The sequence below is a fragment of the Tachysurus fulvidraco genome, chromosome 13 (genome assembly GCF_022655615.1).
Source record: "Tachysurus fulvidraco isolate hzauxx_2018 chromosome 13, HZAU_PFXX_2.0, whole genome shotgun sequence".
NCBI lineage: Eukaryota > Metazoa > Chordata > Actinopteri > Siluriformes > Bagridae > Tachysurus > Tachysurus fulvidraco.
Window position 1 is genome coordinate 3,248,325 of NC_062530.1, and position 26,620 is coordinate 3,274,944.

Here is a 26,620-nt window from a genome sequence, read left to right on the forward strand (position 1 = left end):
GTAAAGGCTTCTTTTTTTTTTTTTGCTCTAGTCCCACCTATTCTTTCTCTTTCTCTCTCACTGCTTAGCCTGACGGATTCAGTGTTTCTTTTTTTTTTTTGTTAAGTCTTGCAGCCTTTCTCTCTCTCTCTCTCTCTCTCTCTCTCTCTCTCTCTCTCTCTCAGTCTTTTTCACTTTTTTTTTTGAAGTCTCTTTTGCCTCCTGAATGGACTTAGTGTTTCTAATGGAAATGGTGCATTAAATCAGAGATCAAAGGAGAGCGTGAAGCAGAGGGGCAGCTGTCCAAACAGATGGGGGGGGGGGGGGTGGAGGGTATAGGGGTTACTAACACTTGAGTATACGCTGACTGGTACAGGTATTAATATTGATTGTGACTAATTTTTGAAGCTTGACAGGGCAATAGGAAACGTACATGTTGTTACCAAGATAAAATCAATGTATAATTGTTTCATCCATGTTTTATATTTGGTCTTTATAATCAAGAGATTCATGAATCATTATGACTTCCAAAAGCAGTACAGCTTTACTTGCAACTGGACAAAATCATTGGGATCCTGAATCATCAGGAGGTGGTGCAAGCTCTTCGATGGATATCTATGTGACACGATCCATGTGTGCGCTCATCTTTGCTGTTGTGATACTTCATGTTTTCCTGCAAAGCCACTTTATCTAGGATTGGATTGAGCTTCAATTGGCTAACACATCCGTAGCACAGTGCTAGCATGCCGCTCTGGCTTCCAGTAAGTTGCTTAGCATTTAAACTATTGATTTTCCTATAAGCACTTTAACCCTCTCCAGCAGCCAGGATCAGAAAGCGCTCAATATAACCCTCTGAATCTCAGCACGATCTGCAGTTTTACTGCAGGGTTGAGCAATTACCCCTAGGTGTGTGTGGGGGTACACACACACAGATGAACACATACATTCATGAATATCCACAAACGTCTACGACAATGCGCACGCTAACATCGAGTTTAAAACCAGACCTCATATAAAGTGCCCAAAACAATATTTCAGTGTATGTTTTTAGAACATTTCTTTTTGTCTCTTTTTCCTTGAGGGAATTCTTAAGAAAAAGGGTTTAGGTGCAAAAACCTACAACGGAGTGATTCTGAAAGGTCGATCGGAAAGGGTTTTGAACTTTTAACTAAAAACTTTTAATTAACCAAGGAATTCTTCAGGGTCCTTCACAGAACTTTTATTTTTTTTTGTATAGAGTTTCTAGGTATTACAAAGAGAATGGAGGACAAGTTAAGCACTTTAAACATTAGACTTTTTTTGAAAATTAAACGGCATTTAATGTTTGCTCATTGCAAACCTACTGAATATGGCAGATAAGGTAGAAGAACTGACAGGAAGAGATATTAAGAGAATAGATTCTAGTGATTCCAAGAAACTTTCCTCATGTAATATTCAGCTTTCAGTGATGCAGTTTTGCAAAGAGCTATCGATTGCAGTATAGGGATTTCTGTCTCGTTCTGCCCACTGGTATTCTCTCTCTCTCTCTCTCTCTCTCTCTCTCTCTCTCTCTTTCTCTTTCTCTTTCTCTTTTAACATAGGCAGTAATTGTGTCACATTTTCTGTTATAAGAAGATCCATGGTTTTGCATATCAGCTCCTGATTAAATGAAATTTGTGTCGAACTTGTTTTTGATGGGTAATATGTCTAAAGTGACTCTCACTTGAACTTTATTTTTATGGTAATGCAAAAATGAGTTACTCAAAACCCCCCTCTGTTTCTTTTTGTGTAGGTCTGGGTGGAATAAGAATGTCCAGTAAATGGGAGGATGGAGTGCTGTGACTCTGTCTCAAATGACGGAGCCTCTGGTCCTTGTTTAAACCAGCCTCCAGGGATCTGCAGCCCACAATCTTCCATGCTACTTCTCCTACAGAGAGAAAACACTGCTCACCTGAACTCAGCCAGCCCGTCCAACCAGGGTGAACCAGGGTGGAGGAAAGAAGTGAAGGGGCAAAGCAAGGGAGAAAGGAGGGCGTTTGGAGAGGGACATGAAGAGGATGAGGGCATTGATGAAAAAACAGTTGATTGTGCTGTGGGTGACTGTTTAGAGCATAGAGGAGATCTAAGAGAAGTTGATGAGGTAGAATGTCAGATCATCTACCAGGCTGATGGTTCTGCTTACATCCTAGAGAGTCAAAGTCAGCTGCCACGCAATGTGGTTTCATCCTCATCTCGTCCACAGTTTGTTAGCACATGCCATTTCTCTGTTTCCCAAAGCTCTACCTTTAAAAGCTTCCATGTCTTCCACCCTAAGAACTGGTGCCACTTGACTGGTGATATTCTTGCTTTGCTGACCTGCCAATCCAAAGATAGAGCTCCTGCCAAAACGAGTTCTTCTGAAGCAGAGCTGGCACTGCTTGGCAAAGAACAACCTGTCCTGGTGTGCTTTTTTTGTCGCCTGTCATTCAGTCGCATGCATGTTTTTAGAGGACATGTTTCACAGCATCACAATATTATGCTTACCACAGAGGAACAGCAATTGCTCTCGCTCAGGCACACCTGTGCCATCTTGCAACCTGTAGGCCCCAATAAGCACCCACTCTTAAGCTTCCTAGAACCAAAAACTAGCAACATGCCAACCCTGTTAACAACCACAGCTTTAGGGCCCAACATGGTGGCAATGCTAAGTCAGGAGGACAGGGAGCACCTCCAGATCTCTGAGCCAGGGTTCCCTCTTCAGCCCTCTCTACCCAGAGTCCCCCTTCCTACCTCAGTGCTGAGCCCTGCCAAAGACCCTTCCACCCTGGGCAGAGAGGGCCCACAGAGGAGCAGTGATGATGGTGGAGGTAGCGGAGAAGCAGAGGAGAGTTCAGAGGTCATTTCCACTGCAGAGGATGGCGTGAGCAGTATTAGCAGCAGTGGTCGACAAGGGCACATTACTGAACCGGCTCTTTCAAACCAAAGCAATCCCAAATCTCCCAACTCCGTCACAGTAGCAACCAGCTTTATGAACAACACCAAATCTCTCACAGACTCTGAGTTAGAGTGTGGAATAAGCTTTAACTGCCACGGCCCTGCTTCAGTATCCTTTACTGTGCAACCCTCGTCCACGGTCACTACTCCAAAAGAATTTTCCAGCAAAGAGAGTGTAATGGAAACCAAACCAAATAACCTGTCAGAAAAGGGCAGCGCCATGGCAAAAGAACCAAATGGCAAGCTGTGCAACGACAGCATGCCAGATGTCACTAAATCTGACCTACCTAGTAACCATAGCAATTCTCAGTCACCGACTGTCACCCCTCCTCTGACCCAAACTGTCAAATCTCAGTTTGAGGACCTACAGGTGGAGGTTGGGTCTAGAGGAAGTATGTCAGCTGGGGGTGAACAAGAATTTGGTCTTGGGCAGGACACTATCCAGGGGTCTTCTTACTCTTTTGGGGGCCAAGTAAACATGACGCACTCCCGCAACTCTTGCAAGACGCTAAAGTGTCCCAAATGTAATTGGCACTACAAGTACCAGCAGACTCTCGAGGCTCATATGAAAGAGAAACATCCGGACTCTGAGGACGGCCAGTGCCCATACTGTGCCAGTGGGCAGAACCACCCACGCTTGGCTAGAGGGGAGACTTATACCTGTGGGTACAAGCCATTTCGTTGTCAGGTGTGTCAGTATTCCACCACCACCAAAGGCAACCTGAGCATCCACATGCAGTCAGATAAACACCTCAACAATATGCAGAATTTGCAGTCACAGACACGCCCAGATGCTCCAACAGTTCAGCCTAACCCCCTGCCTCACACGCACACCACCCAGAACCCCTCGCCATCTCCTTCTAAAGTACAGGGACGTGCATCATGGCGTTGTGAAGTATGTGACTATGAAACCAATGTAGCGCGGAACCTCCGCATACACATGACCAGCGAAAAGCATACCCACAACATGCTTCTTTTGCAGCAAAACCTGGCCCATATGCAGCGTCAGCATCGACAAAATTCTGCCGAGCTCTACCCATACTGCCAGCCCCAGACCAGAATTTCTGACCCAAAAAGTGTGTTACAGCCAGGAAGGGAGACCATGCAGGAGTCTCCCCGGAAGCCAGTAGATGAAGACCCCCCAGAGGCACTGTTTGAATGTGCACTGTGTGGTCACTTCTCCTCAGACAGCTTGGGTGCTCTTAGTCAGCACCTGGCAATCCAGCGCTCACTTCCTGATGCTGATTGGAGAGGTACAACCGGTGACGCCCACCTTTGTCGTCTTTGCCATTATGCCACACCTCTGAGGGCCAACTTCCAGTTGCACTGCCAAACAGACAAACATCTGCAACGCTACCAGCTAGCAGCACACCTTCAAGAAGCCAGCAGACGCAATGGGAGTGCAGAGGAAGAGGAGGAATGGATGCTCAGGTGTGTTGCTGCTGGTGTCCAGGTGCAACTAAGGTGTAATGCCTGCAGTTACGAGGCCAATAGCATGGAGAAGCTGAAACTACACACAATGAACTCAAGACACAAGGCCAGTTTGAGACTATACAAGGTAAATTCTTCACTACAGTGTTTGTAGCATACTTTTGGGCTTGCGCCTCTGGGTAAATCTTTATAGGTTATATGTAGAACCCTAAAACAGAAGGAATCCCTTTCACAAAAGGCTCCAAGTATAACCTTCTTTAGAATTTAGAAAGCTTGAACCATTAAATATCCCTTAACAACCCTTGAGGAATTTTATTACAGTTTATTCTTCCAGGAAGTTAATGCTTCATATTGACAAACTAACTGGTTCTAGAAAGTTGTTTCTTCACTCTGGAACAAAATATGCTGATTTTCCTGTTATATTAAAGGGGAGGCACGGTGGCTTAATGGCTAGCACGTTCGCCTCACACCTCTAGGGTTGGGGGTTCGATTCCTGCCTCCGCCTTGTGTGTGTGGAGTTTGCATGTTCTCCCCGTGCCTCGGGGGTTTCCTCCGGGTACTCCGGTTTCCTCCCCCGGTCCAAAGACATGCATGGTAGGTAGATTGGCATCTCTGTAAAATTGTCCGGAGTGTGTGAGTGAATGAGTGTGTGTGTGCCCTGCGATGGGTTGGCACTCCGTCCAGGGTGTATCCTGCCCCGATGCTCGATGACGCCTGAGATAGGCAAGAGCTCCCCGTGACGCAGGAAGTTAGGATAAGCGGAAGAAAATGAATGAATGAATTATATTAAAGGTCTATTTGACAGAATAAACAATAAAGTTTTAATATGCTATTGTTTCTATAATAACAGCTAATTATCAGGATGTACCACATAACCTAATTTTTGACAGAGTCAGGTTCTACTTAAAAAGATGTTTATTAATCTTTTATGGAAGGAGTCGCCAGTGTCGGCGCTAACAGGCAGTAAGTTTTCTGTCAAGGGCAGATCTTCGGGGCAGAAGACTTGTGGCATGTTCTCAAATATATAAAAGTATTCACTAGCAAATTGCTGTGTATAAGCAATCTCTGCTGTTATTAGAGAATGATCAACGTTGGGGTGGTAACAACGATAACTTTACATTTGATGACAAATTGTTTTATTCCTTCCTTCTGTTGATGCTGTCGCAGTCTGAAACAAGCAACTGCTAGGTTCTTGTTAAATGTCTATATCTGACAGGCAGACGATCGTTTTTCTGCGGTGTAGTCATTGACTTTTCAGGTCAAATATATGTTAATCATCAGCTTCTGCTCACCAGTCAATGTCGTTCCTATAATCCAGCTCTAACCTTTACTGTTTAAACTTTTCGAAACAAACTGGAATTTTGCCTTTTGTATACTCGTTATAAGTGTAGTTAAGACCTTCTTTCTAATGCATGGGACTACAGAGACAAGCTAAGCAAGCTGGGAATGAAATTGCGATCTTGCCCTCGGGCCTCTGTGGTCTGTTTAGTAATGGAGATTGATGGTGTGTTATTTTTCCCTCCTGCTAATGTGACCCATTAACCCAGTACATATCCAATGAGTTTAGCATTTAGTAAGGCAAGCAAACTGGTCTTTCTCCTGATGTGTGAGCGGGTTTTAAAGAACTAACTATTTGTTGCAGCTCACAAAGAACTAGCGACGTTTGGATTATTGAAGTTGGTGTAGAGAATCAAAATATGTCTGTTGCGCGTTTGTAAGACGTCTAGCTGGTTCAGAACACCCCTATTGGGGTTTTTATCTGCTCCTTAATAGCAAAAGACTCAAGACAAGGCTTATTTTAAAAACTCATGCACAGATCATGACAGATATAATCTTGTGCGGGTGGTATGTCAGCGTTTCATGTTGCATGCTACGGGGTTTGGGAGGTCATTCTTTTAAAGAAAAATATTTTTGGTTTTAAGCATAAATAAAGGATTTTAGCCAAAAATAGCTAAAATAAAGAGCACTCGTATGCATGTTCACTGTGGGTAATGCATTTTTAGTGTTTAACCATATAACAGGTTATAACTATATATAGGAGTTTCACTGTATGAATATACTTGGATATTATGTATGTGTATGTTGAATGTAATGCAATGTATTAATGAATGGTTTCCTGTTGGTAGAAATATAAATAAATGAACACCAGTGAACAGGCGCCTGACTAGTACATCTCTTTTCTTTTCTTTTCTTTTCTTTTCTTTTCTTTTCTTTTCTTTTCTTTTCTTTTTTCTCCAGTACCTGCAGCAGTTTGAGGGAGCCGTGTCTGATGGTGGCTCTCTGCACTGTGTGTTGTGTGATTACTCCACCCAAAACTGCCTCAGTCTGGTGCAACACGCCAATTCGTTGAACCACCAGAGAGGGGAGGGACTCCTGAGACTACAGCGAATCCAGAACGGCCTCCAGGATGAAGAGGAGGACCTCGGTGCCATCTTTGAGATCAGAAAGAATCATGGTACAGATAACGGTAAGAATGGGACATGCACAGATTTCCAACAATTCCTCAGTTCACTTTATTGACGGTGAAAATTTGTGTCAAATATGCAGGCAGGGGCTTTGGGGGGAAAAAAGTAAGAAAATAGCTTTCAGTGAGAATTCTGGAAATCACATATTTGGGTAAACAGAGTAAAGAGACGGCAGTGAATGACAAATATATGACCGCAATAATAAACCCCACAAAATATTAAAATGTTGCAGCTGAGTGTCACATAAATAACAGCGGAAGTGTTGTGATAAAAAAAATAAAAATAGGTGATGTAAATTGTTAGAAAAATATCCATGACATTCACAATTATGCCGTTTTGACAGAAGTAAAAAAAAAGTGGACAGTTTCTGTTGTAATGCAGTACAGTGTGTGGAACAGGTATTGTACCAGAGTCTGTCTGTCTGTCTGTCTGTCTGTCTGTCTGTCTGTATGTTATAAATGCGTTTATAATGCGGCAGGAATACAGAATTCATAGGGATTATTACAAAAATTCTATCTAACAATAAAAGATTTCTGGACTTTGTGTTATTTAAATTGAAATAAGTTATTACATAAAAAGATCCTTTTTAATGATAGCTCTATGGACCGGTCCTAGTTGGTCCCCCACGTTGTGGTGCCGCTTCTTGGGTGCATCTGTAAAAGATGGCAGAACAGTGGAGGGGGAGGTGCCAGAGGGGGAGACAAACAGCAAAGCTGAACATGAAGAGAACAAGAGAGCGTGTGGTTATTTACTGTGGGGTAATTGACAGGAGCGGGTGGTAGAGTCAATTAGCATTTGGTTCAAACCCCAAATCGGTCCGACTAATGGCTTAAACAAAAGCTCGATTCCTGCATTCGGACAGAAGGCTAGCGAAAGAGGGAGTGAATGGGAGTGAGAGATTTTTGTCGAGAATGGCAGGAATTGATTGTGTTAATTCATCCGCCAATAATCAGACTTGTTACATCCTCGCTGCCCAGAAGGAGGCCTTACCAGGGGCGGTGTCCAGTCAATGCAGCCAATAAAGGCCTCAACCACTAATGATCAATGAGTTAATTAATGCTATCTAATGAATCTGTAAAGGCATAAAGAAAAGGAGTCACTGAGTGAGTCACTCATGGTTTAATAATCTGGTGAGGTTTGTTTTCAAGTTTTAAGAAGAAGCAATTTGTCAACAGATTAGTAATCCAGGGTCCCATCGGAGCCAGAGCTTGTCCCAGGAACAGACAGGAGAAAGTTTTTTTTTAAAGATAAAATCATATCCAAAATGTTTCCGCTCAAATTGTGGATAATCATTGCACATTATGGGCAATATTGCAATCATGTTTTCTTTTTTTGACCCAGCATTGTGTTTGTTCTTCAACGGTCCGTGTGGATGCTGTGTGTGATTCATCGAACCCTCACAATAATAGACATGTTAAGTGGCTGTGGGAGGTGAACTCACCACATGGTGATTTGTTCAGTGATTTGTTCATGCTCTCATTTGCATATTACAGCCTTCTGTGATGCCAGAAATTGAAAAGCCAATATTGCAGTAACCATTAACAAATAAAAGCCCACTTTGGCTCATGCCAAAAAAAAAAAAAAAAAAATCCTCAAACGCATCAAATGCTCCCAGAGCATCGGAATTTCCTTTTCCTCCGATCAAAATGCTTGAAAGTAACACAGCACTGTGACGCTTTATAAAAACAAAAAAAACAAAAAACAAACAACCACTGGCTCACATTGCCATGTGACTGCAGTGTGTAGACTGAAGGCTGTGATAAGTGACTGGCTTTGCCGAGTCTCTTAGTGATGCGGCGGCTGAATAAACAGCGCTGGAGTGGATCACCGTGCCTCAATGGCTCACTATTGATCTCTGTAAGAACACCAGGGCATTTCCTAATTTGTAATCAATATCAGATCAATGCCGCAGAGCATTTGTATACCGATCGCTGAGCAGAGCAGGAAGTGCTGATGAGGTGTATGCCGGCAGTGCGTATAGAGTCTGTTAGCACGTGTGAGTGCATTTTATCACTTCATTATTGGCCAGGCTGACCTCACTGCCCCGATGCGGCTTCATTCACTCTTTTTATTTCTTTCTTTCTTTTTTCTTCTGTGCAAAATGGAAACAAGCCAATAGAACTGCACAGCTTTGATTATGGAAGTTTAATCAGTCCGGACGTTTGTTTTTATAGCCGGAGAAATTAGATCTCTTTTGTAGCTGAGTTTTTTTTCTTCTTTTTTTTTTTCTCAGTGAAAGAAAATTGCCTGGCAAATTCTCTGCTAATGATCTAAATGGTGGAAATGTGAAACATGCATTGTGCTAAGTGATGATAGCTGCACATCATTATCACGAATTTGAAAGAAATTACTGTCACTCGCTTTGTATCGCATTAGAATAGATATTCTAACAGTCGTAACAGACGTGTATTAACGGCTATTAACAACTCATTCTCTGGAGTGCGTCCCATTTTGTAGAAATTCACCATATGCCTTTTTTTTGGGCACATTTTTACTTGTATTTCTCTTAACTTTGTATTTCCTTTCACCCGTTTTTTTTAACTACACATGACTGGCAGTCATTGTACTTTTGCTAAAATGTGAAACGTTCAAGCAAAACAAAACAAAAAACGCGTATATACGAGGGCGAGGGTGTGACGCGTCCGGCGGAGCATTCATAAGCAGAGCGGATTTGACTCTTTCAGATTATGTGTCCTGTGTTTATGGCTGTGTAGGTCTGATAGGAAATCAATACCATGGCTGTCAGGATAATTGGTGTTCAGCTGGCCTCTCCCTCGGACTGTCTTTCTCTTTGTCATAATCAGGCTCTCTGAGAACCTCAAGCGGATCCCTCAGCTGTGATTTGATTGGTCTGTTATGACAGCCCTCATGGCTTTTTGTCTCTTCTGGCTTGGCCGACTCTAATCCTCAAACACCTACCCAAATCAGCTCTTCTTCTCTTTCCCCCTCCCCCACATCCATGAACAATCACTGCGCTAAACAAGCAGAAAGCCAAAAAAAAAAAAAAGCAGGCGAGAAGGGGACGACCGACCGAGGGAGGGAGGGCTGTGAGGAGGACGGAGTGAAGTGCATGTCCTGAGGCGTTGTGTCTTGTCCTCTTTTAGACACTGCAAAATGAACAACAGCGTATCTTTATGTCCTCTTTGTGAAGGTTTTGGCTTTCAGCCGTCGTGAAGGAAGCCGAATCAAACGAAATACGGCATCACAATAGTGCACTATACTCTATGTATGCTCTTTTTAAAAGCTGCTAAAGCTGCTATGCCATTTTCAAAAGGTTTAACACTTCTTCCAATTTGTGGAGAGAAACGCATCCTCGAGTGAGTGACCCCGGTGACCTCGTGCAGCATTATCTCCCTCCCCTGACTTTTATACCCCCCCTTTAGTCAGATGAAGCTGTTGACATAATGACAAGAGAGCTTCTGCTTTTCTTTCACGTCCTGTCTTTTTTTTTTTTTATCTCTCATATCTTCTCTTTGATTTAGTATGACATCTGCAAAGCAGTTGCTTGTCTACATAATTTTCCGTAGTACACTGTGTGTGTGTGTGTGTGTATGTGTGTGTGTGTGTGTTTGAATGGTTTGAATGGTTTGTGTCGAAGCTAGAGAGAAGACTGATAGTGTAGACTGACCCCCTCAGGTTAGAACGTGATCTCAGACTCCCCAAACACAAAGACAAAAGAAAATCAGAGATATTCTATTACAAAAAAGGATGATTTAAAAAAAAAATTATTTTGCTTCACAGTAAATGAAGAAAAAAAACAACACTGTGTGTTTTAAAAATGTGTAAAACTGTGGACAAGTTAAGATTATGGTTAACACTTTCTCCCCCACCCCCCTTTTTTAGGAGACATGAATGAGATGGAGTCACCCGCTGAGATTACCTCTGACCAGGCAGACCAGACCAAACACACAAGCAAAGAGGGGGAGAAAACGGGTCAGAACAAACTCCCGAGTGGCTTTTCTTCCATTCTTCCTTATGTGCTTTTGTAGTGCTGATAGTACAAAAATGCTTTGGAAATCGCAGTATAAATTGTTCATTGTTAGTTCCAGAGAATGTAATGAGATTCATATCAAAAATGTGTGCGTGTGTGTGTGTGTTTTTTTCCTCCTTAGAAGCACCCACGCACGGAGATAAGAAACCGAACGAGCCGTCTGTCAGTCCCAAGCGCTCTGCATCTGGAGACACAGATGACTCCATACCTTCAAAACGCCCTCGAGCACAGGAAGAGATCTCCTCAGAGCAGGTTAGATTAGATGCTCTCTCCCTAAAAAAATGTGCTTTGTATTATGAGTTAGTGTTTCATGACGCTTTCGCCATCAGAGCGTTCATCGAATGAAATATCTAAGCGTTCTCTGTCCTTTTCTCTCGTTTCCCTGTCAGGTCCGTCAGTGCCCGTTCTGTCGGTTTTGTCACACTGATCTCAGCCGTCTGAGGAGCCATGTAATGATCCAGCACGCTGTGCAGCCCACTCTTCGCTGCCCGCTGTGCCAGGACACGCTGCGCAGTGTCGCTCTGATGCGCTCTCACCTCACACACCTGCACAGTGTCACTGCAGACTGCACACAGAAACTCATTAACGCGGTAAGACACAGTGACACAGTGAGCCATGGGCAGATACAGATATACATGTACCACAAAAATATTAAATTAACAGATGACCTGCTTTTTGTAACTAGTTAAACTCAGGTGTTTAATTATGAGGCACAGGACACCCTCTTTGTTTCACACAGGTTATTATACGTGGATATCTAAATGACAGAAACGGGAAATGAGGGCAAAATGATTAAATAAGAGTAAAAGTAGACATATTACTTAGGGGCAAATGAGACAAAACTGCAATCAGGATTTAACCAATAAAGCACAAAGAGGTGGAGACTGGAACAGGAAGTAAAAGCAAACGGTTCTGTCACCACGACAGCCATGGTGCACAGCAGGGGGAAGAAAATCGTGACAAAATAGGTTTTCGGGTGCATTAAGACAACATTTTGACAATGTTTTCATTCCAGTCGAAATGACCCATGCACAAAAAGAAGCGTTTTCTGATCAGAAAGGCATAAAAGCATCAATCACAATGCACGGCTAAGCAGTTATATCTAGAACGATTTGCTTCCCCTTTAAGAGAACGGACAAACAAATGGTATAAAATAGACTTTATTATTTATTTATGCATCAAGGCAAAGCAGAAATGTTTGCAGGGACACAAAGACAGTATTTTCCATTGATTGTTTCGCTCTCTTGACGTCCGCACGTACAAATCTATGAATATAAAAGAGCTTCAATGCAATTACCTTTTATTTGTGCACACTCTTAACAACAGACATTCGGACAAATATGTGCTACACAAACCCAGATATAGATTAAAATAGATTACGATCCCAAACGAGCAAGCTGTAGGCAAGGAGTGACCAGGATAAGCTCACTGAGCTAACCGGAGCTTGATATTAACGGGGACGTGGTAGTCTAGTGGTTAAGGTGTTGGGCTACCTGGTGGAAGGTTGTGAGTTCGATTCCTACATCCACCAAGCTGCCACTGCTGGGCCCCTGAGCAAGGCCCTTAACCCTCAATTGCCCGGTTGTACAAAAATGTAAGTCGCTGTGGATAAGGGCATCTGCTAAATGCTGTAAATGTAAAATGTTCTGCATGGATGAGAATTTAAGATGTTCTTCATGCCTCTCCATCCCGGGTCAGACTCGGCATTAGTGTCTACAGAAGCAGCCTTCACCAAATAGTAAATGGAGAAAACTAATACAAACACTGAAACAATGAACATCTAATGACCAAGTCAGCTATGTAAAACAAAAGTAAATACAGAAAATATTTGTTTTATTCAGTCAATAAGTTTAGACAGTTTTTTTAATGTATAACAGCCCATGTTAATGAAACAAAGTGTGACGTATTTAAGAATAACTTTTCTTACCAAACCTCGGTTTTGAGCTTTTCATCCTTTTACTTACTTTATCTGCTCTCTCGGCTTTGTATATTCATCTTTCATCTCTCCCCACCCTCTCTACATCATTGCTCCCTGCCCCAGCACCCCCACCCTCTTCCTCCACCGAGATAGGGTAATGAAAATAATTGAGCTTCATTAGTCCTGATCCAGTGCTAGGTGGTTCTTGTTACGAACTGTGCTTCCCAATTATGTGCTTTAAATTAAATGTGACCTTGAGAAGGTCTCTGTGCTTGGCTTCTATACTCTAATGAAGCATCTTTCTGAAATGGTGGGCTTTGTGATGATAATGGCAGCCATTTTGTTTTGTTGTGTGCCTCTCTAGCTCTCGGTCTGAATATCCCTCTGTCTTACAGATACATCGATTTCCACGTTTTAAAGCATCGGGGGTAAATGATAGGCCTATTTGGACTAGAGATGTCTAAAGACATTGTTATATACTAGGAAGAGCTTCCTATTACGCTTAACCTGTGAACTCTGTCAAACGTGGCTCTTTCGACCACGGTTCTATTGTGATGTTTAATTGAGGGTGTTTTTTTCACTGCACATTGAAATACAAGAACTGGTTCAAAAGGGAGCCAAAAAATAGGGGTTATAGTTCAATTTCAGCTAACTTGAGAGACTCGAACAGTGACAGCTTTGACGGTGAAACAACCGCGTTATCGTAACCTCTGTGTACTTGTCCACATGACTTGTGCTTTATGGCATGGAACTAATTGAATAGTACTGCAATGTTACTGTATACTCTGTATTTCACTTTATTTATAAAAGGAAATTATTTCTTTCTTTCTTTATACATTTTCACTGTATCAGTATAAAATTTGACCATTTCACAGGATCACAGTATTATTCAAACTGTAAAAATAATGATATTATATATATGATATAAAATAATGAAATTAAATAAATGATTAAATGATTCCATAAAGGATAAGTTAGCAACAAAGGATAAAATCATCTACTTCTTTTATTTTTTTTTGAGAATGACTCCTACACATAAGATCTCGCTCATTGTCATTATTTATCATGGTGGTGTAACTTAGGGGCTTTTTACCCCTGGTCACTTCATGCGTTTTCTGTGATCAGATAGCTATCCGATGGTTAAAAAGACCAGGTCTAAATGACCTCCGAAACTTTCTCCGATGGATATAAATCCGATGGTTCGCATTTCAGATGAAACTGGACAGGTGTAAATGAATGTGGTTGTTCAAGCCACATACGTCAGTGCTACACTCCTCCCAAACGGAAGTACGTCAGTCACAGGTGACTCTTTTAAAACGCACTGCTGCCGTCAGCAAAAACGCAGCAAACAGTAGATGCTGTTTTTTGTTGCATGACCATCGTAACAAGTTTTTTCGTCTTCTTTTTGATTGCATTCTGAAAACCGCATACACCAAAGTGTGTTCCATTTCAATTACCCCGGAAATGAGGTAAAACATATTTGCATTTTGGGGCGGGAGTAGAAAGGTCGGATGGATATCCGATTCGCCGAGACGCATGTATGTGGCCTAATGTAAGTGGAACAGTTTTAACAAATCAGATAGCTATCGGATCAGAGAAAACACATTAAGTGACCGGGTGTAAAAAAGGCCCTTATATGCTATACTGTTATAGCTTGCTGAACCAAAAATAAAACCAAAACTAACGAGCGTGGTTTGGCAAAATTTTTTTAGATTTGATTGGTTTAATTCTGATCAATAAATAACATGTTGCATTTGGTGTTTATAGAGTATGATAAAGTTACACACACACACTAAAATCTTAAGTATTTACTCACTCATTCATTTTCTACCGCTTATTCGAACTACCTCGGGTCACGGGAAGCCTGCGCCTATCTCAGGAGTCATCGGGCATCAAGGCAGGATACACCCTGGACGGAGTGCCAACCCATCACAGGGCACACACACACTCTCATTGACTCACACACTCACACACTACGGACAATTTTCCAGGGATGCCAATCAACCTACCATGCATGTCTTTGGACCGGGGGAGGAAACCGGAGTACCCGGAGGAAACCCCCGAGGCACGGGGAGAACATGCAAACTTCTCACACACAAGGCGGAGGTGGGAATCGAACCCCCAACCCTGGAGGTGTGAGGCGACGTGCTAACCACTAAGCCACCGTGCCCCCCCCTTAAGCATTTAATTATATAAAAATATAGAGACATAAAGCAGCAGACTAAACAGAACATTCCAGATTTTCTGTTGTATTCAATGTAATGAGAAATGCTGCCAGATACAATGACTAAAGATTGCTGCTGGGTAGAATAGATATCTGTGTTGCTAGCTAGGGTACATCCCAAACCCAGCACTATCGTTCAATAGCATGCCACTACCTGAAATAAACATTGTGGTGTGGTGTTCTGACATACTAATTAGTCCAAGACGATGCTGCCTAGCTTGCTACAATGGATTTCTATCACAAAACATAGCACAGCAGTTTTCAGCGGTATTGTGTGTCTCGGTTTGGTTCTCTTGGTAAAGCAGTGTAAGCAATTCGTATTCTATGGGTGATAAAAATGATCACGTTTTTGTTACTGTACCACACTGCTAGGTAGATAAGGTCCATCTTCCACCAGTCTTTACTGAGACACTAATTTAAAATGCACAAAATGCGTTTTTTTTTTTTTGTCAAAATGGATAGATATTCACCAGTTCCTCTTCTTATTCCTAAAGAAATAATGGTATAATTATATGGTATAAATCTCGGGTAACTCTAAAATTATTTTAACACCTGGCGATCACTTAAGTTTTTCTTCTCCATCTTGTTCAGGTGATTGCTTCAGATGTGCTGCCAGAGAAGATGTTCCTAATGGTGCCAGACTCTAATACACAGCAGACAACGGCAGATTCCAGCTGCAATGGGATAAAAAGACCTGATGGTAAGTAGAAGTACAGTCTCAACTTGGGTAATTAAGAGCAAAGCCATACTCCACTGTGAGAGTGCAGTGAATTTCTGAGCAAAAAGATATTGAAGAGCAGCACATGCATGCTGTTTTTTTCCCCCCAGTACCTGAAATTAGAATTTCATGTTCATGTTTCATGTTATCTTATTTTTTGTTTCATGCTCAAAAACATTCTGATGTACATAAAGTACAGAGTTTGAGGCACGTGTTTAGACAAAACGTCTCCGTACACTTAAGAATGAATTCGACCATCAACAGAAGTATAACGATAAAACCGAGCCACGTCTGCCGTCAGTGTGCTTGTTCTAACATAAATCATTACACCTTATAAATGTTTTTATCTCATTTATCAGAACAAGGCGACGAAGACGAAGAGAGAGTGACCACGTGTCGACCAGAGATAGCAAGAACACAAAATCAGCCCTTAGAAGATGCCGAATCCACAAAGGAAAACACCGCTGCCTTCCCTTGCTGGCAGAAAGGCTGTAACAAAGTCTTGACATCATCTAGCGCCCTCCAAACACACGTCAACCACTTTCACAGCCAGAAACTTCAAATGCCAATTTCTGATCGACATGTCTACAAATATCGTTGCAGTCAGTGTAGCCTTGCTTTTAAAACTGCTGAAAAGCTGCAACAGCATTCTCAGTACCATGCCATCCGGGCAGCCACTATGTGCTGCCTTTGCCAACGCAGCTTTCGAACAATACAGGCCCTGCAGAAGCACTTAGAGACCAGTCATCTTGAGCTTAGTGAGATCCAGCTGCAGCAGCTGTGTGGCAGTCTGTTGATGACTGAAGACCTCTTAGCCAATGAAGACCAAGGACTTGATGAAGAACAGGGAACCTTTGATGAGGAAAAGGTGAAAGAAGATGAAGAAAGTGATGTGGAAGATAAAATAAGTCCACCTGACAGTGTATCGAGTTTAGTTCGAGAAGAACCTGAGCTCCATCCAAAGCCTTCAGTTGTGCCTCAGAGAAAAGGGCCGAACCTCTCGACAGAAAAATTCCTGGATCCGTCAAGACCTTTCAAATGCACCGTGTGCAAAGAATCTTTCACACAAAAGAACATACTTTTGGTGCATTATAACTCTGTCTCACACTTGCACAAAGTGAAGCGTTCGGTGCAGGACACTTCAGCTGCCTTCCCAGAGTCTGTCAGCAGCAGCGCTGACCACAAACCCTTCAAATGTAGCATTTGCAATGTAGCGTACAGCCAGAGCTCCACCTTAGAGATTCATATGCGATCTGTACTACACCAAAGCAAAGCTCGTGCAGCCAAACATGATCCGTCAGCAGCTAGCTCAACTTCTGTTAACCCGTCGCTTCGTAAAGTAGGACCAGATAACGCAACAGTCAGCTCCCCTGCGGTTTTAAAGCCCACAAACGCTATGAACTACACAAGTTGTACTTCTTCAGCTGTAGACCAGACTCAGTTAAAGCACCAACAGAGCAATGAGAACAATGATGGATCACTGAGTCAAACTACACATTCTGAAGAAAGTAAAAAGAAACCGGTGGTAGACGTATTGTCAACAAATCAACATAGATTATTACAACAGCAGCAACAACAGATAGTCCAGGCTCAAGCACAGATCCAGCAGGAGCTCCAAAAGAAAGCAGCTCTTCTTCAGTCCCATTTGTTCAATCCAGCACTTCTTCACCATTTTCCCATCACAACAGATGCACTCCTTCCACTACAGCAGCAACAGCAGCTGCTGCTTCCATTTCTCATCCCAGGAGGGGAGTTTCAGATTAGCCCTGAGCTAAACCTGAAATGTTCCGAGTTAAACCTCAGCAAAGCAAAGCCTGTAGTATCTGAAACATTTTTGGAGCCATCCCAGCATGGTAGCCTTATCACTTCTAAACAGCCACTGAACGGAGTTTCAGCTAGTGCTTCGCACCAGTCGGTGTCTCTGATTCCTGAGGACAATGTTCCTGTTGTTCAACAAGCTGCTGAACAGATACTGACCTCTAATTCTCAGATTCACAAAGGCATGGATGAATACAGTAGTAAAGAAACAAAGGAGTTGTGTAAACCCACCTCACACGATAATACCGATCATTTCAAAGGACAAGCACAAGATGAGGTCGAGGACGAGGCAGAGGATGAAGAGAGTGAAGAGTTCTTTACAGATTTAATTCCACCAAGGATAGCTCACGATGCACCTGGAAATGTTTCAAAAGCTTTGCTGGAGAACATAGGGTTTGAGTTAGTCATGCAGTTTAATGAAAATAAGCAGCAGTATCAGAGAACTCACACTGAGGTTGTGCCAAATGGACAGACAAAGTTCAACACCAAAGAGGTGCTTCATTCAGACTCTGTTGGGAAGCTAGAGTGTGAATCCTGCAGGAAGCTTTTTTCAAATACGTTGATACTAAAGAGCCATAAAGAGCATGTTCACCAGTCTATTTTGCCAATACAGTCAGTAGAGAAATTTGCCAAAGACTACAGAGAACAATATGACAAGCTTTTTCCTTTTACTCCTTCAGCTTCTGACACGTCTCCGTCTTTGCCTTCCCCCGCTTCACCTCCACTCCCTCCAAAAGATCCAAGTCAACAGAAACCAGTGTCATGCATTCCTGCCACCACAACGACAGTTACTCCACCTATTGTCTCAACTCCCCAAGTTCCATTAGCACCAATTCCCTTACCCATTGACTTGCCACTTTTCCCTCCACTACTCATGCACCACATTCCCCTGTCGGCTCTCCCTCCCCAACTACCTGTACATCTGCCATCAGTCGAGGGTGGTCTCACATCTGACTTAGCCCAGCTATACCAGCAGCAGTTAACTCCTGCTATGTTACAACAGCAGGGCAAAAGACCTCGAACAAGGATCACCGACGATCAACTAAGAATTCTCCGGCAATACTTCGACATCAATAACTCCCCAAATGAAGACCAAATCCAAGAAATGGCAAATAAATCGGGCTTGCAAAATAAAGTTATAAAGCACTGGTTCAGAAACACCCTGTTCAAGGAGCGCCAGCGCAACAAGGACTCCCCATATAACTTCAGTAATCCACCCATAACAACATTAGAAGATGTCAAAGGGGATTCCAGGCCATCCTCTCCTGAACTTCTAAGACAAGAGATTTCAGGAGGGAAAAGGTCCTCAAGGACCAGGTTTACTGACTACCAGCTAAGGGTCCTTCAAGATTTTTTCGATGCAAACGCTTACCCAAAAGATGATGAATTTGAACAACTCTCAAACCTTCTCAACCTTTCTACTCGTGTCATTGTGGTGTGGTTTCAAAATGCACGTCAGAAAGCCAGGAAAAACTATGAAAACCAGGGGGACGGAGCAAAGGAGAGTGAGCAAATGGAGTTTTCTAATGATCGGTATATCCGTACTGCCAACGGTAGCTATGAGTGCAAGAAATGCAACATGGCGTTTCAGCGCATTTTTGATCTAATCAGTCATCAGAAGAAAGTGTGCTATAAAGAAGACAACGATGAAGTATCCTCTTATCAAAACGAGCTTGTATTTGATTGTAAACCGTACAGTCCACCTGACACCTCAAGTCTCACTCCACAGCCCTGCACTTCTAGTCTCTCAAACGTTACTGAGCTAAGCACAGATGGAAAGTCTACTGACAAAGAGCTGCCAGACCCTGACATTGTCTCAGATTCCTTTACTGAGGATCTTAAACCGATAAAAGAATCATCTTGTGGCCCTGAACATTGTCTTGAAAATCCAAAGCTTGAAGCAACATATAAACAGACCAAATGTCCTACTGAAGATAATATACAGTCATGCTCTAAAATTTGTTCCCCACCCCCTCTGCAGCAACACCAACCGACTAACCCACCTATGAGCCAGACAAGCCCAGTTCCATCACAGAGTTCACAGATGAGTTCAGCAAGTCCTTCTTCTCAGCAACAAGACCTAAATCAAGCACAGCAGATGACCCCTTACCATTGCATTCAGTGCAAACTGAGCTTCCCATCTTTTGAACACTGGCAAGAACATCAGCAGATGCACTTCCTTGTTGCTCAAAATCATTTTGTTCCCCCACAGTTCCTGGATCGCCCCATGGATATCCCCCTTATGCTTTTTGACTCAAATAATCCTCTGGTGGCAAGGCAGGTACTTTCTGGAGCTTTTCCACAGATCTCACTCAATTCGTCTACAGCAGCAGCCGTTCCTGACTCAACGATAAACTCCTTGAAGAGGAGGCTTGAGCCCAAATCTGGAAGTAGTGCTGTAGAAAATGACTGGGAGCACAGTGGGGATGATTCCCAGCGGGACAAGCGAATGAGGACCACCATCACTCCAGAGCAGTTGGAGATATTATACCAGAAATATCTCTTGGATTCCAATCCAACAAGGCAAATGCTTGACCACATTTCTCAAGAAGTGGGTCTCAAGAAAAGAGTGGTTCAAGTGTGGTTCCAGAACACCCGAGCCCGGGAAAGAAAAGGCCAGTTTCGTGGTTTGGGTCCAGCTCAAGCCCATCGACGCTGTCCATTCTGTCGTGCATTGTTTAAGGCACAAACTGCCCTTGATGCTCATATCCGTTCACGGCACTGGCATGAAGCAAAGAATGCAGGTTTCACTATAGCAGTAGCTGGTATGGCCCAAGACCTAGAAGGCTCTCAACTGAAAATGGATTTTTCTAAATTTTCACTGATGCCAAACACAAGCGATGGGCTGAATTGCTCAGACTCTCCAACTTGTAAAAGCATGGATTTATCCTCACGCGATCCGGAACCTAGTCCAAAGTCCCTAATAAATGGAGGAGTAAATGAATTAGAAGAGTCATCCACCTCAGTCCAACGGTCCTTTGAAAGCGGCAACCTGGAAAACCCTAAATGTACTTCAATGAATATTGTCCCTAATGGAACCATTACTGATGATGAAAACTACTCTGAAGCGAAACAGAATTGCATTGATCACTTATCCTTTAGCTCAGAGAGAGAGGCTTCTTCAGAAAGTGAAGACAAGATGTCCTCAGGGCTGGTTAGCCCGGCAATGAGTTTTAATGCAAAGGATTATGAAAATGATTTGATCCTGGATTATAGCGAGAACTCAAGCTTAGCTGATCCTGGCTCTCCCTCTCCTGGAGGATCCAACGGTCAAAGCACAGACAACGAAAGGCCAGGTCAAAAACGCTATCGCACTCAGCTAAGCAACTTGCAAGTCAAAGTGCTCAAAGCCTGTTTCAGTGACTACAAAACCCCTACTATGTTGGAGTGTGAAGCCTTGGGAAATGACATTGGGCTTCCCAAAAGGGTAGTACAGGTGTGGTTTCAGAACGCACGTGCCAAGGAGAAAAAAGCCAAGCTCAGCCTTGCCAAGCAATTTGGCACAGAGAGTTCATCCACAGAACGACCCAAAAAAGAATGTACTCTCTGCTGTGTCAAATATAGTCGTTGTCTGTCTGTGCGCGATCATGTCTTCTCCCAGCAGCATCTCGCAAAAGTAAAAGAAGCTCTAGGGGGACAAATAGACCGAGACAGGGAATTTGTAGATTTTGTAAGTGTTCGTCATCTGATGACCGAACAAGAGATGAATAATCTGAAAAAGACAAATGAGATCATGGCAGTTGTTCAAACACAGTCTGCAGAGAGCTCGGTGTCCTCCAGTCTCACTACCCCTCAGTATTCAAACTTACTGACTACTGGTTTACCAGGGACTGGCAGCAAGTCATTATCAAGCTCTTCAATAAAATCAGGTATCCGATTTAAATAAAATATTTCTCTAATGGAATTAAATTTCTGTTAATAAATGTATTGAAATATGCCTTTAATATATAATTAATATATTTTAATTATAATTATTTTAATATATGAAATATTATTATTTCAATATATGTGTGTGTGTATAATATATATTATTTATTTTCCTACATTATGGTTTCTATTGCATTGCTTCTAAATGCCATTTTTCTGACTTTGTGTAGATCCTATTGATCCCCCATCAAATGGGCTGACCAGCAACCCTAATGCATCTTCTTCATCCACGTCAGCTGCCAATGACAAAACCAGTGCAAACAACTCTGTCTCACCCCCAAAGCCTATAGATTCAGAATTGAAGCTACAGTTGTCCAAAGAGAGCAACTTTGAAAATGGCAAGAATCCCTCTGAAAAGCTTGAAAGGGCTTCCGCTGGCAGTGCTACTCATTCAGTCTCTTCTATAAGTAAGGAAAAACAAGACTCTTTAATACCAGCTGCATCTACACCAAAACCTGTTAAGGACTACAGCATCGATCCGGGTCAGCTCCATGCTCTGCAAGCAGCGGGGACCACAGATACTGCCTTGCTCACGAATCCCCTCCTGCCCTGTCTTATGCCAGGATTCCCTCCTATGTTCTCTCCACAGATTCCCCCAGCTCTTACTGGAAGCTTTCTGCAGCCCATGTTTGGTATGGATGGTATGTTTCAGTATAGTCCAGTCCTGCCACAGGCTTTAATGGGTTTGTCTACGGGCTCCATTCTCCAACAATATCAGCACAATTTGCAGGGTGCACTAATGCATCATAGGCTGCAGCTCCAAAAGAAACAACTGTTGCATCAATCCAAAAAAACCAAGGCTAGCCAAATCTCCTCTACAAAATACTCTCAGGACATGGCTTATAATAATGACCTTGTCTTGAATCTATCCAAACCAGAAGAGAAGAAAGCTAGCTCAGATGGAGATGGCCCCTCTTCCTTCTCCTCTGGCACCACTAAGCAGATGGATGATAGTTTCTTAATCAGCCAATGTGTTGTCTCTAAAGGGACAATTAAAGAAGTAGGTAAGGATGTTTGTCTGTATGGCTGCCTTGCCTGTGAGGTCTCTCTCAAAGGGAACGAAGAGCTCATCCAGCACGTGGAGAACCATCAGCACAGACAGAGAGCAGTGGAGCACCTGAATGCCAAAGAGCATGCCTCTCGCCTCTTACCTCACATTAGTCCCTCATCTACCTCGCAGCCAAACCCTCCTAGCAACCCAAAATCTCTGCCCAGGCAGTCTGCTTCAGAGAGTCCTTCTGCCATCTCCTGTCTATCCAGACCAACAGATCAGCACTCCAAATCTCCATCAACCTCTACAGCTTTATCTGAGGCTACACAATCCGGTTGTACCCCAGCTTCTCCTTCAGAACAAGTTTCCTTACACTCAACTGTTACCTCAAGCCTGAACGGCAATGTAATTAGTTTTGAACCAACAGACTCTGCTAGTGGGTGTTACCCCGATGATGGAGCAGCAGAGGAGAAAAAGTCCACATAGTATCCTGCAGCCAAAGGCTACATGCAGACGATTGCAGCTATAGCTGTAGTCGTATCTGCCTTGTCACAGTCCTAATGCATTGGTTTAAAAAAAAAAAAAAAAAAGACTGGAAAAGCAAAAAACATTCAATGATAGAAGATAACCGGAGAAAACACGAACCTAGCGATAGTTTGAAAGACTTTTAAACGGACTGGATCCTGTAGGATATACCTTACGTTTCCAATGCTTGTAACCAAAAAAGTGTCAGTAGAATGTTTTCTCACGTCAATATGCTGGTCAATTTAAACTTGAGAATACGCAAACACTGTTTGGAAACTGAAGCGTGCACAGATAAGGACTGGAGTAGAACCTAAGATGGTTTTATAATTACCTAATGACTAACTAACCAAAAGTCTGTTTGTTGTTTATGTTTTAAAATACACTCACACAAAAAAATGAGTTTTACGACCAACGAGTTTTACGTGTTAAAATAATGTAATATCGGCTCACTAAACTAATGTATTTTAATGTTGTCTACTCTCAGGTCAACATGTATTCATTTTCTGCTACCGAACATCGGCGTCTGAGAAAAGTACAGTAGTTCCGATGCGTACCGACAGGAAAAAAAAAAAAAAAAAAATGAAATCCAAAAAGAAAAAAAAATTGTTAGTATTGGAAATGTTACAACCTGGTTTGCATTGTCTTTTTTTTATTTTTTTTATTATTATTTTTTTTATTGGACAAATGTTTGTCCAGACACAAAGAGTAATGCAGACTTTAATTGTGAGCGAAAGGGTAGATTTTTTTTTTATGGTGTGGGGGGAACATTGTGTTAACGATAGAAACATGTATTGACATTTTGGTGTTGCGTAGATTGTCGAATTCAATTACTTAAGTGTATGGTAGATTTAAAAGAAATTACTTGTATATTTAATTTTTTGTACCTTCCCAGTCAAAGACACTTGAGGTTGCTTCCAGCCATGCCAATGTTAAGAATTTACATTTTACCCCTTCTAATATAGTTCAACATTGTTACTGTACGACCTTCCCTCCTGCACTGAGCCAAGTGAAAAGACCATATCTGTAAATGATTTTCTGTCAATGCAGATTTAAGAAATGTCCTTAGTTTGGTTGTCTTTCAAACGTCTTTAATTTGTGCACTTAAACTTTTTTAACCCTCTTTACCGTAACTCCCTCTTTTTTACTTTGAAATGTAGTTTCTTACTCCTCTTTAACGATGTCTTTTTTTTCTGAATGTTTCTGCACTTGCCATATATGGTGACAACAACAATAATGTAACTGATGAATACAATAACTCACAGTATTGCTTTAATGGAAAATCCAAAGATTAAGTACCACTGGTGCATACAAAGGATGGGGAAAACTCTATATTTGGGAAAAAAAAAATATTACTGTTTTTAAGGAACAGAAACCTTTTTAGATGATGGAGCCAGCTAGGAGAAAACTGTTTAAACTTTGAACATTTGTGACCTCATATATAAAATAAACCGAAAAACCAAAAACCCCCCCGAAGCCTCTTTGCTGAGGGTATGGGACAGTACCGTAGTTCAGCCATTGCAGTTTGTAAAATAGATGGAGAACGTTCACTTTAATGTCTCCGTGACTGGCTTGTCATTTTTGTCTGTTTGTTTATCCTCTCTTCGTTTGTCTGTTCTACTAAATGTACTGGGGTTTATTTTTGACAAAACACAGTGTGCTGCTAATGTAGTTTTGTATTGACACTAAGATGCATGCTTGATTTTCGCTTTTTTGCTGAAGCTTTAATGGCTGCAGACGGTAGCCAGAGACCCCCTTTTCCCTTCATCTCGCTGCAGCTCTGCCCACACACTTCTCCAAGACTACTGTGAAGACTGTGAATAAATGTCCATGAACCGTGTTCTTTTCTGCTCTTCAGAACAACCGACGTTAAAACCGAACCAACAAATCTTTAAAAACCAATGATGTTATATTTATACAAAGTTTGCATTCCAAATGTCACGTTGTTTTAATCCAATTTATTATTTTCTTTTCCCCGTTCTCCCGAGTTAGGGGAGCGTTCCGTGTACTCTCATATCCGAGTCTGGACTTGATGTGAAAGACTCTTGTTTACTGTATGTGCTCCTGGGAATGTTGTTACTGTTGCAATTGCCAAATAATGTACATGTTCATTATGCACTTGTGTTTATAATGCGAGTCGTTGGGCTAGTGTCTCTCCCGTCCTCTCTTATACCAAGCATTCAAGTTCAATAAAGTCTGTTTCATTTTACTAGACCATAAATTAGTTCTGGCCCATTTTGGTGTCGCTCGTTTGCAAACCGTCGTATTCGTACGATTTGGGGTTACGGGTTGTAAAAATTCTTTTATTGGTTTTAGAAAATCGAACGACGTCCATATTACGCTTATTTAAATTTCTGAAGAATTTCTCATAGGGCTGCTTATCGGCTTGTCAGTAAGCAGATTACTGTACAATGAACTTGCAGGAAACGGGCGATCAGCAAGAGAATTGGAAATCAATCGAGGTTAACTGAGACAAAATCGATGGAGCTAAGGTTCAAGCCGAGATTCAAGTTCATGTCCGAGTGTGCAGGGGCGTGCTTTTATCATTTAGTGTGGATTAAAGATTCTCACGGAAAGAGGAATATCCAACATTCTGGCTTCATCCAGGACATTCGTTTTGTTGTTTGACCTTATAATTATTTATTTGTTTTATTTCTTTTTAACTAAAAACTGCTTTGTTTAAAAAAAAAAACAAAAAACAATTTCGCTTACTAGGGGCAATTAACTGTAGGTCTACCATAGAATTAATTAGCTGTATTCATTTTTATGTCAAAGTAAAGTCCTCGCCATGATGGTTTAAAAAGGGGGGGTTCTGACATGGTTTTACATGTTGACTGTGGCTGATACTGCATCAAATGAGAATGCAGACATTTATCTGGCATTATTTGTGTGTGTGTGTGTGTGTGTGTGTGTGTGTGTGTGTGTGTATGTGAGATTGCCTGTTGGGGTGCTGGGAGATGAGGTCTAAATTACATCTCACCTCTGAATGATTTCTTCGCATCTCATTAAGAGGGAAGCAGAAGAGAAGGGGGAGGGGGGGCGAAGCTGTGGGGGAACACTAGAAACAAGCGCCTCGCTTGAAAGAGAGCGGTTGATTGTGTTTGTAAGAGAGCAGTCAGTCACAGGCACTTTGTTTCCACATCAGCACCTTCAAAAAGGCTTTGAAATCAAATACCGATCCGATAGGATCAGACACGGACGCACAAACCAAAGCGGGACCGAGTCAGCCAGAGAATCCTGGGTAACGGGAAACAAAACAAACAAGATGGACGAAATTATACATTCTAGCTCTATGAACATTTTAATACCTGCACTTATAACGGGCACTCGGTTTAATCCAGGGTCAATGTTTAAATTTAATCAATACACATCCATTACAGGAGAGCATTTTTTTCCCCCCTAATGAGTCCTTAAGCTGTTTATCCCCTCATCAGCATCACAAGACAGAGATGAGTCTCTACGTGAAAGGGGGGTTGGCCAGCAGGAGAGTGTCATTGGCTACTGCAGAAGGTTAATTGACTTTGTGTTTAACATGCTAAATTATTCCAGTTTGCCTGCATGCCATTAGCATTAGCGGACCTCTCTTACTGCCGAGGTCAGCCTGGACCAGTCGTTAATTAAACTAGTGACATTTAACCAGATGAGTTTCCTTTGAGTGAGGATGATATTATTAATATTAACAGC

The 26,620-nt window shown here is 42.2% G+C and overlaps 1 protein-coding gene across 1 annotated transcript in view; it reads left to right on the top strand.

Annotated features, from left to right (window-relative positions):
* Window positions 1-25,157, top strand: part of zfhx3a (zinc finger homeobox 3a) — a 32,151-nt gene extending 6,994 nt beyond the window's left edge. Inside the window, exons 2-9 of the mRNA XM_027159285.2 lie at window positions 1,751-4,489; window positions 6,601-6,829; window positions 10,671-10,760; window positions 10,940-11,070; window positions 11,208-11,408; window positions 15,552-15,660; window positions 16,038-21,365; window positions 21,594-25,157. Coding sequence (XP_027015086.2) covers window positions 1,787-4,489; window positions 6,601-6,829; window positions 10,671-10,760; window positions 10,940-11,070; window positions 11,208-11,408; window positions 15,552-15,660; window positions 16,038-21,365; window positions 21,594-22,900 — 10,098 coding nt within the window. The 5' untranslated portion in view covers window positions 1,751-1,786 and the 3' untranslated portion in view covers window positions 22,901-25,157. The remainder of the gene's footprint in view (window positions 1-1,750; window positions 4,490-6,600; window positions 6,830-10,670; window positions 10,761-10,939; window positions 11,071-11,207; window positions 11,409-15,551; window positions 15,661-16,037; window positions 21,366-21,593) is intronic.
* The last annotated feature ends 1,463 nt before the right edge of the window (window positions 25,158-26,620 follow it).